We start from the raw sequence: 17,687 nt of genomic DNA, 5'->3' as shown, positions 1-17,687 counted from the left end.
TATGGAACAATTGACAACTGAGCACTATCATTCCCCCTGCCAAAGGAGCGTGTCCCTACAGATTGTACAGTTTCAAACGGTGTAAGGACACACCCCCCCCCCCCCCCCAACTGATAACACCAAGTTGTCAGTTTATATATGCATTTATAGGAGGAATAAAGGAGGAACGACAAAACTAAGTGTTGTAAGAAAATATGATTCAGCATTGTAATTTCCTGGCGAATACAACCATATGCTGAAACAGACATGTCAGTAGAGGGGACAGGTCCTCTGTAATGGCTGTGCCTGTTTTCAAACTACCACAGTGTCTAAGAGTCTTTTGCCCTGCGGTCATCTCTCCTAAGATGAATTATCAATAGCTATGTAATAAATGGCTGTTTAGTGGGGTATGACCACTGGGACCCCCCAAAAGTGAGTATGTGGTCTCTTCCCACACAGTTATTCCCCATTATAGCTAAAGGGACAAATGGATTCAGCACTTTGCCTCCTTAAAGGGGTTGTTCCAATCCATGTCTTTATGTTCTGTTAGGGCATATCATAGAGGGGGGTCCTTATATTGGGAGCCCCCTTCTCTGTGGCAGAACAGAGAGCAGCTCTCATTCTGGGAGGAGGATTGAGTGGTCCTACAGGGGTGGTCATTCATAGCTGGCCACAAATTCCTGTCACCTACCCTACTGTATGAAGCGGTTTTCCAGGAGAACCTGGAGCAGAACCTGTGGCCATCAACTAATCCATGGACAGTGACAGGCATAAGCAGACCGAGCACCCCAATACTCTAGTTCTGCATGGGGTACCATCCTTCAGACATTTATCCATCGCCAATCTACATGTCACCAATTTCTTCACGAGAGGCGGAGGATAAGCTATGGCATTTGGGCACCTAAACAAGGACTCCATACATTAGGAGCCTAATACTAGAGCACAACCTCCAACCCTTTGTTTCATTCTGAGTCAATGAAGGGGGAGGGGAGCACAAAATGCAACAATGTATTTCCCATTGTACCCTATTTATGTATTTGTAAACATATAGTAACATTCTTCAGAAACAATTCTGGGTATTGAAAAAACAAAACCCCAATGTACTGGGCACAAAATGCGTGGGTGTAGTCCAGTGTATTTTAAGGCCTCATGCACACGACCATTGTGTGTTTTGCGGTCTGCAAATCGCGGATCCGCAAAACACGGATGGCGCCCGTGTGCGTTCCGCAATTTGCCATTGATATAACTGCCTATTCTTGTCCGCAAAACGCGGACAAGTATAGGACAAGTTATATTATTATTTTTTGCGGATCACGAATTGGAGCAACGGATGCGGTCAGCACACGGAGTGCTATCATTGAAGTGAATGGGTCCGCATCCGAGCCGCCAAAACTGCGGCTCGGATGCGGACCAAAACAACGGCCGTGTGCATGAGGCTTAAGGATGCGATAGCTGGTTTATTTCGTAGCATGTCCGCAGTATTTAATGTCTGTGTGTGGACCCGGAGCTGAATGTATACATCATGTAAGGCCTCTTTCACACGAGCGTGACGGATTAGGTCCGGATGCGTTCAGTGAAACTCGCACCATTTTGCAAGCAAGATCAGTCAATTTTGTCTGCGATTGCGTTCAGTTTTGTTTTTTCCGCGTGAGTGCAATGCGTTTTTCACGCGAGTGATAAAAAACTAAAAGGTTTACAAACAACATCTCTTAGCGACCACTAGTTAAAAAACGCATTGCATGCGCACCTGCTTGCTGATGCAATACGTTTTTCACTGAAGCCCCATTCACTTCTATTGGGGCCAGGGCTGCGTGAAAAACGTAGAATATAGAACATGTTTTTCACGAAACGCAGAACTGATGCTCGTGTGAAAGGGGCCTTAAGAGTCTTTGATTGTCTGTGAACGCTGGACATCGATTCCCTGCTGTGTCCTTACACAAATGTAACAAAAAGCAAAATGCGCAGAAGAAAAGGAGGGGACGTAAGAGAACACAAACCTGTAGCAGGCGCTGGTACGTCTTCAGCCCTCATTTCTCTGTTATTCCATCTCTATAAAAGAAAAATAGGACAATCAGAGCAAGGAGAACAATGGATAAGTGGAGCAAAAGCAAAACATGGACGTCACAGAAATATTTAATCCCGGGGAGGGCTGCTGCTCCACGACTACATCAATAGACTTTTCGATACAATACTTTGTACAACTTTGACCTTAGCTGTTGTTATAACCCGGGGAGGCTATAAGAAGGACTGATGAACTCTTCGGAGGATGTTGCCTTTTACATGGGACTCACATATTCCCTCCTTTGCTGGCTGGATTCATTTTTCCATCACATTAGACACTGCTCGTTTCCTTGATTTTGACCACCGTGTAATCCAGCAGCGATGGTCGTGTTTGCACACTATAGGAAAAAGCTCCAGCCTCTCTGGTGGCCGGGACCGTGGGAACGCAGATAAGCCCTATAAGCCCTTTCCCTATAGTGTGCAAGCACGACCACCGCTGATGGATTCCAGGGTGGTCATAACAATGGAAATGAGCAGTGTATAATGTGATGGAGAAATATCTAGCCAGAAAAGGAGGCAATATGGACAATCACAATACATTAGTAAGTGGCTTCTGTTGAAGCGAGACAACTCCTTTAAGTTGTGTAGTACAGGTGAAACTTGAAAAATTAGAATATCGTGCAAAGTTCATTTATTTCAGTAATGCAACTTAAAAGGTGAAACTAACATATGAGATAAACTCATTACATGCAAAGCGAGATATTTCAAGCCTTTATTTGTTATAATCTGGATGATTATGGTTTACAGCTTATAAAACCCCAAAGTCACAATCTCAGGTCCTCTTTGCTCAGGGGGTATGGATTATTAGCTGACTATGCAGTCCTATCAGACATATAGTCTATGCAGCCTGTTCAGCTGCAAGGGGGCCCATTTTGATGTCAGGAAGTATTAAAAAAATTATCCTGTTTCTCTTCTCTTATTCAATAATTGTCTGAACCGCACTCTGGTTGATAGATGGGGATGCAGTATCAGTCTGAGCAGCTTCTAGACCACCAGGGATGTGCTAATTGACACCTTCCCTGTCCTAGACCATCAGTGATGTTATTATTAACCAACACCCTTCCCCAGATGGTTCTGTCAACCTCTTTAATGCTGTACACTAGTGTTAGGCGAGCACCAAAGTGTGTTCTACAGAGCACCCAAGCACAATGGAAGTCAATGGGAGAACCCCAGGCACCCTCTGCTCTGAAGAGGGGAGGGTGTCGGGACTCTAGTTCGGCTTTAGAGTCCCTGTTCTGACTCCATATATAGCTATAGCCATATAAGGAGTCAGTGCTTGGGGACACCCCAGCGTATTGAAATCTAATTTCTGAAAAGTTTCTGCCAGGATTTGAACTCCCAGCATTGTACATTAGAGGCAAGGACCTTATCCACTCAGCTATAAAGCTCAAGGCTCATAGTAGTTTCTGATGTAGTGAGTATTCCTATTCAGCAGAAGACTTATTTTATATTTCTGTGCAGGTTAACATGTTGCTGTATAGTGTAGTGGTTAACATCCTTGCCTCTAATGTACAAGGTTGGGAGTTCAAATCCTTGCAGAAACATTTCAGAAATAGAGATTAAGTTTATATATTTAATACTTTATTTTTAGTAATTGTAAAAAATGTATGGCACAAAATAAATGTGTAATAATAATAATAAAAAAAAAAATAATATATATATATATATATATATATATATATATATATATATATTTGTAGATATATTCGTTCTTCTGATATATGTAAATGCATAATATGTGGGAAACTACTACTGATGTTTATAGCCATAATATATTTACATATATTCTATATATAATAATATATTAATTTATATATAAATAAATGCATCTGAAATGTTTCTGCCGGGATTTGAACTCCCAACCTTGTACATTAAAAGCAAGGATGTTAACCATTACACTATACAGCTACATGTTAACCTGCACAGAAATAAAATAAGTCTTCTGCTGAATAGGAATACTTACTACATCAGAAACTACTATGGAGGTTTTTCTGACACAGTTTAGCATTTAGCTTTATAGCTGAGTGGATAAGGTCCTTGCCTCTAATGTACAAGGGGTTGGGAGTTCAAATAGATGCTAAATGACATTTAAATATACTGACTCGAGCATAGCGATGCTCGAGCCGAACTGGTGTTCGGCTGAGCATGCTCGCTCAACACTACTGTACAACACCGGGGATTTTATCAACCACTTCACTCCTCAAGTCCACCAGGGATGTTATTATTAATGCTCTCACTTCCCTAGCTCACTAGACGGTGCTGTCAACCTCTTCAATGCTGTACACCACCAGGGATGTTCTTATCAACACTTCACTCCTCAAGTCCACCAGGGATGTTATTATTAACCTCTTCACTTCCCCAGCTCACTAGATGGTCCGGTTGACCCCTTCACTACTGTACACCACCAGGGATGTTATTATCATCCACTTCACTACAGTCCTCAGTGAAAATGTGATAGGTGGGTCACGTTCCAGTGAATATTGTGGCATTACAGTTACATGCTGGTGGTTGTAGCTTTCATTGTCAGCCAGTGCTGTGGATATACTCTTTCCTTCATGTTGGTGAACTTGTAAGTGCTCCAAACCACACTCCATCATCAACCATATTACCTTAGTATACTGTATGTAAATTGCTGGACCTTCATTAAACACAATCTCAACCATCTTCCCTGACTAATAATTCCAAATTCAACGTTGCGATTGATACCTTGGCAGACTAGGTCAGGAAGCTGAATTGCAATTAGAGCAGATAAAATCTCGCATACATAATGAAGCCAGTATTGTTATAGGCTTATAACCAGCAAGGAATTTATACAGCAGTAATCCCCAAAGCAGGAGGCTTTTCCCTCAGACCTGAAAACTAATTTCACAAGTTATTACCAATTGAATTGAATATTAAATCACAAAGAATGAATATGGAGTTTTCAGAGCTTGGGCCCGGCCCGGGATCATTGATAGTCTTTCTTACGCAAGATGTTTTAAGTATCTGCAGTCTTCGGGCGCCTTCATATGCGGCAGATTATGTTGCAGAAAATCAGTTCCATTCATCTGAATGGAGTCTGCAGAAATCCATGAGCTTGCCGCTAAAACAACCTGAGAAGAATGGAACCGATTTTCAATCGCTGAATTTTTCTGCAACAAAAGCACCCTTGGTATTATTACTGATTCCGTAGGGTGGCACTTGTTTACCGCAGGATATCAGATGCTCATGCACGTTACAGGTTAATTTTTATACGATGCCATAATAGCGCTCCTGTCCTAGTGCATGGGAGTTTGTAAGGAAACATAAAGGCACCGATTTTACAAGATCGGCATGCGCTATACCAGTCTTGAGAAGCCTGCGCTGCCGGAGGAAGCATGCCTCATCATAAATGACATTCCTCCTCCGGCAGTCCGCGCACCAGTCTGAAATCTACGCCCTCTCTGAGCTACCATGCATTGCAGTCATCATTTATGGCAGTTTCTGGCGTAAATGATGATGGATGTACAGGGCCCATCCCCTACCCTCACCACAACCCCTTTTCTGAAACTAGTAAGGGACTTAGGCCTCTCTAATACGGGCGTTGCGGGAAAATGTGCGGGTGCGTTGCGGGAACACCCACGATTTTTCAGAGCGAGTGCAAAACATTGTAATGCGTTTTGCACTCGCGTGAGAAAAATCGCGCATGTTTGGTATTATTCCCCCTTATAACATGGTTATAAGGGAAAATAATAGCATTCTGAATATAGAATGCATAGTAAAATAGCGATGAAGGGGTTAAAAAAAATAAAAATTAACTCACCTTAGTCCACTTGATCGAGTAGCCTGGCATCTCTTCTGTCTCCTTTGCTGAACAGGACCTGTGGTGAGCATTCATTGCAGGAACAGGACCTGTGGTGACGTCACTCCGATCATCACATGATCCATCACCATGGTAAAAGATCATGTGATGGAACATGTGATGACCGGAGTGACGTCACCACAGGTCCTGTTCAGCAAAGGAGAAAGACGAGATGCGGGGCAGCGCGATCAAGTGGACTAAGGTGAGTTAAATTATTTTTTATTTTTTTTAACCCCTCCAGCGCTATTTTACTATGCATTCTGTATTCAGAATGCTATTATTTTCCCTCATAACCATGTTATAAGGGAAAATAATAATGATCGAGTCTCCATCCCGATCGTCTCCTAGCAACCGTGTGTGAAAATCGCACCGCATTCGCACTTGCTTGCGGATGCTTGCGATTTTCACGCAACCCCATTAATTTCTATGGGGGCTGCGTTACATGAAAAACGCACAAAATAGAGCATGCTGCAATTTTCACGCAACGCATAAGTGATGAGTGAAAATCACCGCTCATGTGCAGAGCCCCATAGAAATGAATGGGTCCGGATTCAGTGCGGGTGCCATGCATTCAACTCACGCATCGCATCCGCGCGGAATACTCGCTCGTGTGAAAGGGGCCTAAAGTCGCAATGGCTTCTATAAAGATGCAAAACCGGGGTAGGGGGAATGGTAAATTCCCCCCACATTGTTTTGAAATCCATATTAATCTGACAGATAGAAAGTTGTGGCATTCTCTGCTGGACTCCATACTGTGCATCGCTTTCTCAATGTACCGGATCATCTTCATATTAGGGAGCCGTACAGTCTCCACGCACACAAGTCTTTAAAGCCTCATTCACACATCCATGTCCATGCTTAAATCCGAGAAAAAGTGTCTTCCTAATGATCCGTGAAACACTGATGGCATCCGTGTTGCATCTCTGGTTTTTATGGACCCGTAGATTATAATGGGCGTGATGGATCCATGAACACGGACAAAATAGAGCATGCATCCGTGCTAAAAACACGGACTGTACTAAAACACAGCACACGTTAAAATGAATGGGGGCCGTGTGCTGTCCGTGGAAAACACGTATAGGACACGTCCGTGGAACACCGTGTGAATGAGGCTCAACCCCTTCAGAAATGTTGGTCTTAAAGGGGTTATTCAGGAATTTGATATTGATTACCTATCCTCTGAATAGGTCAGATCAGCGGGGGGGGGGGGGGGGGGGGGTCCTGTGAGTCAGCTGTAGGAAGAGGCCGCAGTGCCCCATGAGCGCTTAGGCCTTTTCCTAGGCCAGTGAAATCACCATACATCGGTCACATGGCCTAGTTGCACTTGAAAGGGACTGAGCTGTAATACCAAGTACAACCACTATACAATGTATGGCGCTGTGCTTAGTAAACTGTGAAGAGACCGCAGTGCAGCTCCGGTGAGTGCAGCAGCCTCTTCAAACAGCTGATCAGTGGGGGTGCTGGGAGTCCTACTCCTGTCAATCTGATACTGATGACCTAGCCTCAAAAAAGGAGTAGAGCCGAAACGCGTCACATACTTTCCATAAAGTGATAAGAAGGTTGCTGATCCCTGCCCTATCCACAGGTTAGGAGTAACTTCCCGAGTGAACAGAGCAGCCAGTCATGCATGTGCTCAGCCACTCCATTCATTTCTATGGGAGTTTGAGAGATAGTGAAGTACATTGCTAGCCTATCTACCATAGAAACGGATGGAACTGCTGAGCGTCTGCACAACCAACCGCTCCATTCATTTTGAGGGGATCCATGGGGTAAAGGGCCCCATTTTCCTCATCGGCGGGGTTCCCAGAGGTACTGTAGGACCCCCATCTGTCTAATACTTTAAATAACTGGAATATCCCTTTAATTTCAGTAATGGAACTCCCTATGATCAGTTTATTGCCAGAGGTCTCTTCTAACATAAAGGGATTGTCCAAACCTGACAACCACTTTCAAGCGATAGAAGAATGCAACTTTAGTCACACGCATTTCGCCACTCAATCTTCTTTTATGGCTGCTAAAAGTCACCAGGTAACTTAAATCTCCCTTGAGATGGACTGCGGAAGATGCTACAGAGGGTGCTGGGTGGGCCGGCTGCTAAGGTCATCACCACTATATCAGCTCTGCTTGGGGTGTGTCCGACGACAAGCTTGTTGACTGTTTCCAATAGCAACCAGCAAAATACCGACAGACATTCTGGGCTATCAAACAGGCTGCGACCCCAGATCAGAACAGGATAACAATACAACGAATTTACATTTGAATATAGAAATATCTCTCACTTATCCTTCCATATAACACTCTGCACAGACGGATCCGTTCAGATAATACAACCGTCTGCATCCGTTCAGAACGGATCCGTTTGTATTATCTTTAACATAGCCAAGACGGATCCGTCCCTATTGACGTACATTGTGTGTCAGGACGGATCCGTTTGTATTATCTTTAACATAGCCAAGACGGATCCGTCCTATTTTGACTTTTAATGGTGTTCAAGACGGATCCGTTTTTCTATTGTGCCATATTGTGTCAGTGAAAACAGATCCGTCCCCATTGACTTACATTGTGTGTCAGGACGGATCCGTTTTGGATCAGTTTCGTCGGACGGACACCAAGACGCTGCAAGCGGCGTTTTGGTGTCCGCCTCCAAGTCGGAATGGAGACGGAACGAAGGCAAACTGAGCGGATCCTTTTCAATTCAGAATGCATTAGGGCAAAACGGATCCGTTTTGGACCGTTTCTGAGAGCCCATGACTAGTGTTGAGTGAACTTGTGTTTTAAGTTCGGCGTTTAAAGTTCAGGTTATCGAAGAATTGCGTTATGGATTCTAATTTCCGTTATGGTCCGTGGTAGCGGAATCCATAACGCGATTCTTCGATAACCCGAACTTTAGACGCCAAACTTAAAACACAAGTTCGCTCAACACTATCCATGACGGATCTCACAAACGGAGAGCCAAAACGCCAGTGTGAAAGTAGCCGGCACCACCGATCTATCCCCCTCCATATAGTACAAGGACCACTTACTTGGCTTTCTCCAGAGTTCTTGTCCAGAAGCTCACAATCAGAAGTGACACAGGGTGATCTAGTCTTCAGAAGGCCTCCGGCATCCTCAGCTCTTCTGTCATATATATTAGTCTGCCCCCCATTTAATAAAGAGGTGCCAGGGATCATGGAGGAAGCCCTGGCAGAGGGCAGAGCAGTCACACATAAGACCATGGTGACTAGTGCAACCCATGGGTGGCCCCTGAGATGGGCTGTCACCCTCACATAACCACCACCATCCTCCATGATATCAAAGCTATGGGCTGATTTTAGGGCACACAGTCAGATGTGCCTGGCATCCCTGGCATGGCTCCACAGCTCTTCAGTGATACAATGTTGCAAGTTGCTCGGAACTGGATACATTGTTGTGCAGAAAGCTCAGCACTTCCAGGAGGGGAGGAAGGACTTGGGACACAACAGTTTTAGGAATGTGAGATCCCACCTCCAGGCTGAGATTGGTGCACTGAGCAGTAATGTGAGCCCTCTTCTTCCTCTTGCATCATGGGATTTGTAGTGAGGGGGTTTGAGGCAAAACTTCCATGGAAACTTCTCTGAGAACTTGTAAGACTTGCCTTGAGGCTCTGCACCTAACAATAGGGCTGCATGTGTATGGCAACCCTGGAACATGTCAGGGGAGCGTGTCCTGAGTCTATGAGAGGGGTTCTAGCTCTACCTTACAGCCATGGCTAGCAATAGCTGCTCCTCTGATGTAGTCCTGACCTTCTCAGTAGACTCCCTCCAGGTGGTCCCTGGTCTGCTGGCCACTGCTGTGGTGCTGGGCATTGTGACTGGGGGGGTGGCTGCAGGACTCCTGTGTTGGTATGTGCTTCTTCCCCTGCTCTCCAGGAAGGTAGGTGACCATTATGTGTACTTCTATGTGCAGACCAGTAGATAATAATGTCCTTCTGTATTTCTCATATGTTTGGATTCATGTTTTACTGTTTCCAATGTACTATGTGTAAAGTATTGTAGGTATAGCGCCCTCTCAGCGGAGTATCCCGCCACTAGTTTCTAATTGGGGTAAACCTGCGCCAAATGTATAAATCGCCCACAACATATAATAATATTATAGAACCATACCTTCGTGGCTCTGCACATATATGAAATATTGTCCAGAGTCTGCACCATCTCCGCTCCTACATTACAGAGGGACTGAGAACCCTTCATACTGTATGTGCAGGCAGGGGTTAAAAAAAAATAAAGAGACTCACCTGTCAGCACCAAGGTCCCCGCTGGACCCTACGGCCTCTTGCACACAAACTTATTTTCTTTCCGTGTCCGTTTTTTTTTTTTTTTTTTTTTTGCAGATCGTATACGGAACCATTAATTTCTAATGGGTGTGCAAAAAAACAGAAGTTACTCCGTGTGCTTTCCATTTCCGTATATCCGTATTTCCGTTCCGCAAAAAAATAGAACATGTCTTATTATTGTCCACATTACGGACAAGGATAGGACTGTTCTATTAGGGGCCGGCTGTTTACGGAATGCACACAGACATCATCTGTATTTTTTTTGCGGATCCTTTTTTTTGCGGACCGCGATAAACATACGGTCGTGTGCAAGAGGCCTTAGTGTGACATGCCGGCTCACAGCTGCCAGCCTCAGCGGTGAAGTGCAAGGCCTTTACGCATTCTCTCCAATGTCATTGATTGGCCAGTGACACTGTGTGTGTAGACGACACGTCACGCTTCAGTCCAGGGGGAACGGAGGTGGAGATGAAGGGAGTATGGTGCTGGAACCCATGGCACTGATGACAGGTGAATAGGTCATCAGTATCTGATCGGTGGGGGTCCGACATGATCGGTGGGGGTCCGACACCCGGGACCCCTGCTGATCAGCTTTTTAAGATGGCACCGGCACTCCTGTGAGCGCAGAGTCCTTCTCCGTACTCACCAAGCACAGCGCCAGACATTATATAGTGGCTGCGCTTGGTATCGCAGCTCAGCCTTATTGACTTCAGTAGGGATGAGCTTTGTCTAGGCCAGGGATGCCCAACCTGCGGCCCTCCAGCGGTTGCAAAACTACAACTCCCAGCATTCTTGGACAGCTCACAGCTACCATCCTACAACAGGGCATGGTGGGAGTTGTAGTTTTACAACAGCTGGAGGGCCGCAGGTTGAGCATCACTGCTGGTCTAGGCCATGTAATCGATGAATGTGATATCATATGGTCTAGGCAAAGCTGCGAGAATGCTGCGGCGCTGTAGCGAGTACCAGTGCCTTCTCAAACAGCCCGAGTGTTGGACCCCCACTGATCAGATACTGATGAACTATCCCGAGACTTTTTTTTTTCTATTCCACCCCATTTAGAATTTTTTTTCAGCTTCCCACTATATTGTATGCAATAGTAAATGGTACCATTAGGCCCCTTTCACACGAGCGTGACGGATTAGGTCCGGATGCGTTCAGGGTGCATTCAGTGCAACTCGCAGTATTGCTAGTCAGTTTTGTCTGTGATTGCGTTCAATTCAGTTTTTTCCGCGCGAGTGCAATGCGTTTTGATGCGTTTTTCATGCGCATGATAAAAAACTGAAGGTTTACAAACAAGATCTCTTAGCAACCATCAGTGAAAAACGTATTGCATCCGCAACTGCTTGCAGATGCAATGCGTTTTTCACTGAAGACCCATTCACTTCTATCGGGCCAGGGCTGCTTGAAAAACACTGAATATAGAACATGCTGCGTTTTTCACGCAACGCAGAACTGATGCGTGAAAAAAAAACGCTCATGTACACAGACCCATTGAAATGAATGGATCAGGATTCAGTGCGGGTGCTATGCGTTCACGTCACGCATTGCACCAGGAAGACAGGGAGTAAAGAATGCAAAAACTGAAAATTGCCCTGTCCTCTTAGGTCCCTTTCACACGAGCGTGATTTCCGCGCGGGTGCAATGCGTGACGTGAACGCATAGCACCCGCACTAAATCCTGACCCATTCATTTCAATGGGTCTGTGCACATGAGCGTGTTTTTTCACGCATCAGTTCTGCGTTGCGTGAAAATCGCAGCATGCTCTATATTCTGCGTTTTTCACGCAGCCCTGGCCCCATAGAAGTGATTGGGGCTGCATGAAAAACGCATTGCATCCGCAAGCAAGTGCGGATGCAATGCGTTTTTCACTGATGGTTGCTAAGAGATGTTGTTTGTAAACCTTCAGTTTTTTATCACGCGCGTGAAAAACGCATCAAAACGCATTGCACCCACGCGGAAAAAACTGAACAACTAAACGCAATCGCAGACAAAACCGACTGAACTTGCTTGCAAAATAGTGCGAGTTTCACAGAACGCACCCTGAACGCATCCGGCCCCAATCCGCAACGCCCGTGTGAAACCAGCCTTAGGCCTCTTTCACACGGGTTGTCGCGTGTGAGGGCCGGACAAGATGCGGGTGCGTTGCGGGAAAATGCGCAATTTTTCAGAGCAAGTGCAAAGTGTTTGAATGCATTTTGCACGCGCGTGAGAAAAATCCTTATGTTTGGTACCCAGACCCGAACACGGACTTCTTCACAGAAGTTCGGGCTTGGGATCGGTGTTGTGTAGATTTTAATATTTTCACTTATAGCATGGTTAAAAGGGAAAATAATAGCATTCTGAATACTGAATGCTAAGTAAATTCGGGATGGAGGGGTTGAAAAATAAAATAAATAATTAAACTCCCTTCATCCACTTGTTCGCGCAGCCCAGCTTGTCTTCTTTCATTTTCTTTGACAACCTGGGAGAAAGGGACCTTTGGTGACGTCACTGCGCTGATCACAAAGGGCCATCACCATGTGATGGACCATGTGATGGACCATGTGATAAGCACAGCCCGGCTTGTCTTCTTTCATTTTTTTTGACAACCTGGGAGAAAAGGACCTTTGGTGACGTCACTGCGCTGATCACAAAGGGCCATCATCATGTGATGGACCATGTGACGGACCATGTGATGAGCGCAATGACGTCACCAAAGGTCCTTTTCTCCCAGGTCCTCAAAGAAGAAGAAAGAAGACAAGCCGGGCTGCAGGAACAAGTGGATGAGGTGAGTTTAATATTATTATTTTTTTTATTTTTTTTAACCCCTCCATCCCTAATTTACTAAGCAGTTTGGAAGCAAATCTTGAAATAGTTTGGAAAATTTCCAAAACCCACTTTTGAAGGACCAGTTCAGGTCTGAAGTCACTTTGTGAGGCTTACATAATAGAAACCACCCAAAAATGACCCCATTTTCGAAACTACACCCCTCAAGGTATACAAAACTGATTTTACAAACTTTGTTAACCCTTTAGGTGTTCCACAAGAATTAATAGAAAATGGAGATTACATTTCAGAATTTCACTTTTTTGGCAGATTTTACATTTTAATAATTTTTTTCCAGTAGCAAAGCAAGGGTAAACAGCCAAATAAAACTCAATATTTATTACCCTGATTCTGCGGTTTACAGAAACACCCCACATCTGATCGTAAATTTCTGTAGGAAAGGAACGACATATGGTTTTTGGAAGGCAAATTTCGCTGAACTGTTTTTTAGATGCCATGTCCCATTTGAAGCCCCCCTGATGCACCCCCTACAGTAGAAACTCAAAAAGAGACCACATTTTGGAAACTATGGGATAATGTGCCAGTTTTATTGGTACTATTTTGGGGTACATATGATTTTTAATTGCTCTATATTACTTTTTTGTGAGGCAAGGTAACCCAAAAATGTATGTTTTAGCAGCTTTTTTATTTTTACAGCGTTTACTTGAGGGATTAGGTCATGTAACTTTTTAATAGAGCAGATCGTTACGGACGTGGCAATACCTAATATGTCTACTTTTTGTTCTTTATTTAAGTTTTACACAATAATAGCATTTTTGAAACTGAAATAATGATATTTTAGTGTCTCCATAGTCTGAAAGCCATAGCTTTTTTTTTTTTTTTTTACCAATTCTCTTAGGTAGGGTCTCATTTTTTGCGGGATGAGGTGACGGTCTGATTGGTTCCATTGTGGGAGCATACGCTTGCTGTTGCAATTTTTGTGATATAATGTGACAAAAATGCCTTTTTTTAACACCGTTTATTTATATTTTTTATACAGTGTTCATCTGAGTGGTTAGATCATGTGATATTTTTATAGAGCTGGTTGTTACGGACATGGCGATACCTAACATGTATCCTTTTTTTTTATTGTTTTCACTTTAGCACAATAATAGCAGTTTTGAAGCAAAAAATAATCATATTTCAGTGTCTCCATTGTCTGAGAATGATAGCTTTTTTTATTTTTTGACTGATTCTCTTAGGTAGGGTCTAATTTTTTGTGGAATGAGGTGACGGTCTAATTGGTGCTATTTTGGGGGGCATACGCCTTTTTGATCACTTGCTGTTGCAATTTTTGTGATGTAATGTGACAAAAATCTTCTTTTTTTTTTTTTTACGGTGTTCACCTGAGGGGTTAGGTCATGTGATATTTTTATAGAGCTGGTTGTTACGGATGTGGCGATACCTAATATGTATATATATTTTTTTTATGTATTTAACTTTAGCACAATAATAGCAGTTTTGAAACAAAAAAATTATGTTTTAGTGTCTCCATGTTCTGAGAGCTATAGTTTTTTATTTTTTGGGCGATTGTCTTAGGTAAGGGCTCATTTTTTGCGGGATGAGGTGACTGTTTTATTGATACCATTTTGTGGGACATACACCTTTTTGATCACTTGGTGTTGCACTTTTTGTGATGTGAGGTGACAAAAATGGAATTTTTTTCTATTTTTTATTATAAATTAAGGGGAAAGGGGTGTTTTTTTGTTTTTTTTTTACTTTAATAATTTTATTACTTCATAAATTTTATTAAAAACACATTTTTTTTTTCTTTACTTTATTTATGACGTTCACTTTTGGGGGTCTGATCCTCTCTGCAATGCATTACAATACATCTGTATTGTAATGCATTGCCTGTTAGGCCTCGTTCACACTTCAGTGTTTAGTCAGTGATTTCCATCAGTGATTTGTGAGCCCAAACCAGGTACAACTCTAAACACAGAACAGGAGCAGATCTTTCCCTTCTACCTCATGTCTGTGGAGGCTCCACTTCTGGTTTTGGCTCATAAATCACTGATGGAAATCACTGACCAAACACTGAAGTGTGAACGAGGCCTTAGTGTATGACACTGAGTCATACACTAACAGGTTGCCTAGGAGACCAGGCCTGAGGCTGGATCTCCTCGGCACCCGTAGAAGGCAGTTCCCGATGCCGTGCAAGGAATTGGGCAGCCTCTGCACTGCATCGGGCTGCCTTGTGTCGCATTGGGTCACCCGCCACAGCAGCACGGGGACTCGATGCGATCACTTACCCGACACAAACCCCTTCTATGTCGCGGTCAACGCGGACCGCGGCATAAAAGGGGTTAAACCGCCGGCATCGGCTTTTACAGCGATGCCGGCGGATACAGCAGGGGCCCGGCTACCACGGACTGCCAGGCCCCTGCAGTGATCGTGAGCGAACCGCTCCTGTGCCCGCGCAATCACTATGACGTACTATAATGTCAAATTGCGGGAACGCAGTGGTTCCCATGATGTAGTAGTACGTCATAGGTCGGTAAGGGGTTAAGAATGCTATTATTTTCCCTTATAACATGGTTATAAGGGAAAATAATAGCAAAGATCGGGTCCCCATCCCGATCATCACCTAGCAACCATGCATGAAAATCGCACCGCATCCGCACTTGCTTGCGGATGCTTATGATTTTCACACAGCCCCTTTCACTTCTATGAAAAAGTGCACAATATAGAGCTTGCTGCGAATTTTACGCAACGCACAAGTGATGCGTGAAAATCACCGCTCAAGTGCACAGCCCCATTGAAGTGAATGGGTCCGGATTCAGTGCGGGTGCAATGCGTTCAACTCGCGCATTGCACCCGTGCGGAATTCTCGCCCGTGTGAAAGGGGCCTAAGGGTTAATTTAATGGCATTTAGAATAGGATTTAATAAAGTATATAGAAATGTTTAGGTACAGTTTAACCTCCGACTTCTTATAAGATCCATGTGTATAATACCGTACAACTGTTGACCATTATAGCGCTGTTAATGTCAGTGTGCTGGGGACTTGTCTGACTCATTAAACTTATATGAAAGGGTTAAATAAATTATTCACAGGTTTATCAAACTTTCACATTGCTGTGAATTAGCGGTGAGCAAATCGATTTGTACGAATTAAATCATTTACCAGAGTTCTTGAGCAGCGAGGGGCTGTCCCCACTGCTCAAGAGGCCCCCCCCCCCCCCCCCCCGATTGACAGTGGTGGATGTCTCGCCCCGGTCCAGTCAACTTTGTGCCAGTGCTCCGGCTAGCCAGAAGTGTAGTGGCACGTGCAGCTGCTCCGTTATCCGCAGCAGAGCCTCTGCGCATGCGCTGCTCCTCTGAGCAACGGTTCAGGTGCAAGATTAACAGGCTCAGGCGAGATATCTGCAACTGTCAATCATGCAGCGCCTCTTGCCCCTCGCTGCTCAAGGACTGTTTGATGAACAAATCTATTTGCTCATCTCTACTGTGAACATTTTGACACAGTGACACGAGCAGTGAGGGGTTACCCTTAATGAATGGGAAATGCCTGTAAAGTATAACAGTGTGCAGCAAACTCCTAGGCTCCTCCTAGTGGTGGATACTTGTAGCCAGAATTTTATCTTTTAAATCTGTGTCTACACAGGGGATTTGGAGCTCTGTACCAAACTAGCAAATATCCAGTGGAAATATATTTTAGATAAAAATTTTTTTAACAAGAAATGGAATTCAAGGGTGTCCATTTACTTACAGTTCGCTTTTAAAGGATAACTTTTCATCAAAAAATATTTTTGCATATGTTACTGCTGCAGCAGCATTATGCATAAAGCATCTTTAGTTTCTTCACTTACCACTGTTTTCCTTGAGTTTTCCCCTTAGTTACGGCTGTTTTGAATCATACATTATGAGGATCTTCTCAAGATGGCTCCTCTGCCAGTTCTCTGAGGCCAAAACTGCTTTCCCTCAGGTCACATACAAACTTGCTGTAGCCAGCAGCTCCCTGCCAGCCAATCAGACTGGATTACTGAGAGACACGCCTCCTCACTCTGAAGCCTAATACAGACAGGCAGTGTGGAGGACCGCCCCTCTGTCTTCTGTTTATACTAAAGGGAAGACAGATGAGCCCTAGCAATGGTCTTTTAAGGGAGCAGTGGAAAGGGACAGGGGACATTAATGAAGCTGTTATTATAAGGTAATTACAGATCTTTTGACAATCATTGACGAACTAACTCAGGTATATATGCCTATCTCTAATAAACTAGCACATAAAAAAAAAATATGACAGTTACCCTTTAAAGTCATCCTGGCAGATGATCTTGTGTATTACATTATACTATCTTTTCCAGTGTGACTCTGTACGAACATTGAAGGTCAGAGATAATTCTCAGTGTCACAGCGTATATATGGCCGGCATAACCCACAATGTTGGCTGTCACATTACGGAAGCCTGTTAACAACCCAGTTTGAAGAACAGCACATGGGGACCGCACAAGACACCGGCATGCTACTGCAGTAATAGCGGAGCTGTAGGCAATAATGCCACAAGACCTCTGTCAGTCTCTGAACCAGGTGACATCCTCTATTAAGACTGCCATGTATTGCCTTAGTGATAGCCTTCATCCCTCGAAAAAAGGGAACGAGCCTCTCCATGGTTAGGGCTCATGCACACGACCGTTGTTGTTTTGCGGTCCGTTGTCCCATATCTGAGGTTTATTTTTCTCTGATTTAAGTCCTTTTCTGTTCCGTTATTCCACAAAACATATCTGTATGGT

At 44.0% G+C, this 17,687-nt stretch overlaps 2 protein-coding genes across 2 annotated transcripts in view; one reads left to right on the top strand and one right to left on the bottom strand.

Annotated features, from left to right (window-relative positions):
• EVC2 (EvC ciliary complex subunit 2) overlaps window positions 1-9,301 on the bottom strand; it is a 193,812-nt gene extending 184,511 nt beyond the window's left edge. The window contains exons 1-2 of the mRNA XM_044282668.1: window positions 8,884-9,301; window positions 1,977-2,028 (exon numbers count right to left, since the gene is read on the bottom strand). Coding sequence (XP_044138603.1) covers window positions 1,977-2,028; window positions 8,884-9,147 — 316 coding nt within the window. The 5' untranslated portion in view covers window positions 9,148-9,301. The remainder of the gene's footprint in view (window positions 1-1,976; window positions 2,029-8,883) is intronic.
• An 83-nt stretch (window positions 9,302-9,384) lies between these two features.
• Window positions 9,385-17,687, top strand: part of EVC (EvC ciliary complex subunit 1) — a 118,918-nt gene continuing 110,615 nt past the window's right edge. Inside the window, exon 1 of the mRNA XM_044282550.1 lies at window positions 9,385-9,751. Within this exon, the coding sequence (XP_044138485.1) occupies window positions 9,584-9,751 (168 nt within the window). The 5' untranslated portion in view covers window positions 9,385-9,583. The remainder of the gene's footprint in view (window positions 9,752-17,687) is intronic.

The sequence above is a fragment of the Bufo gargarizans genome, chromosome 1 (assembly GCF_014858855.1).
Source record: "Bufo gargarizans isolate SCDJY-AF-19 chromosome 1, ASM1485885v1, whole genome shotgun sequence".
Lineage (NCBI taxonomy): Eukaryota > Metazoa > Chordata > Amphibia > Anura > Bufonidae > Bufo > Bufo gargarizans.
Note: the sequence above shows the minus strand (reverse complement) of the source record. Positions and strands in the feature narration are given on the sequence as shown.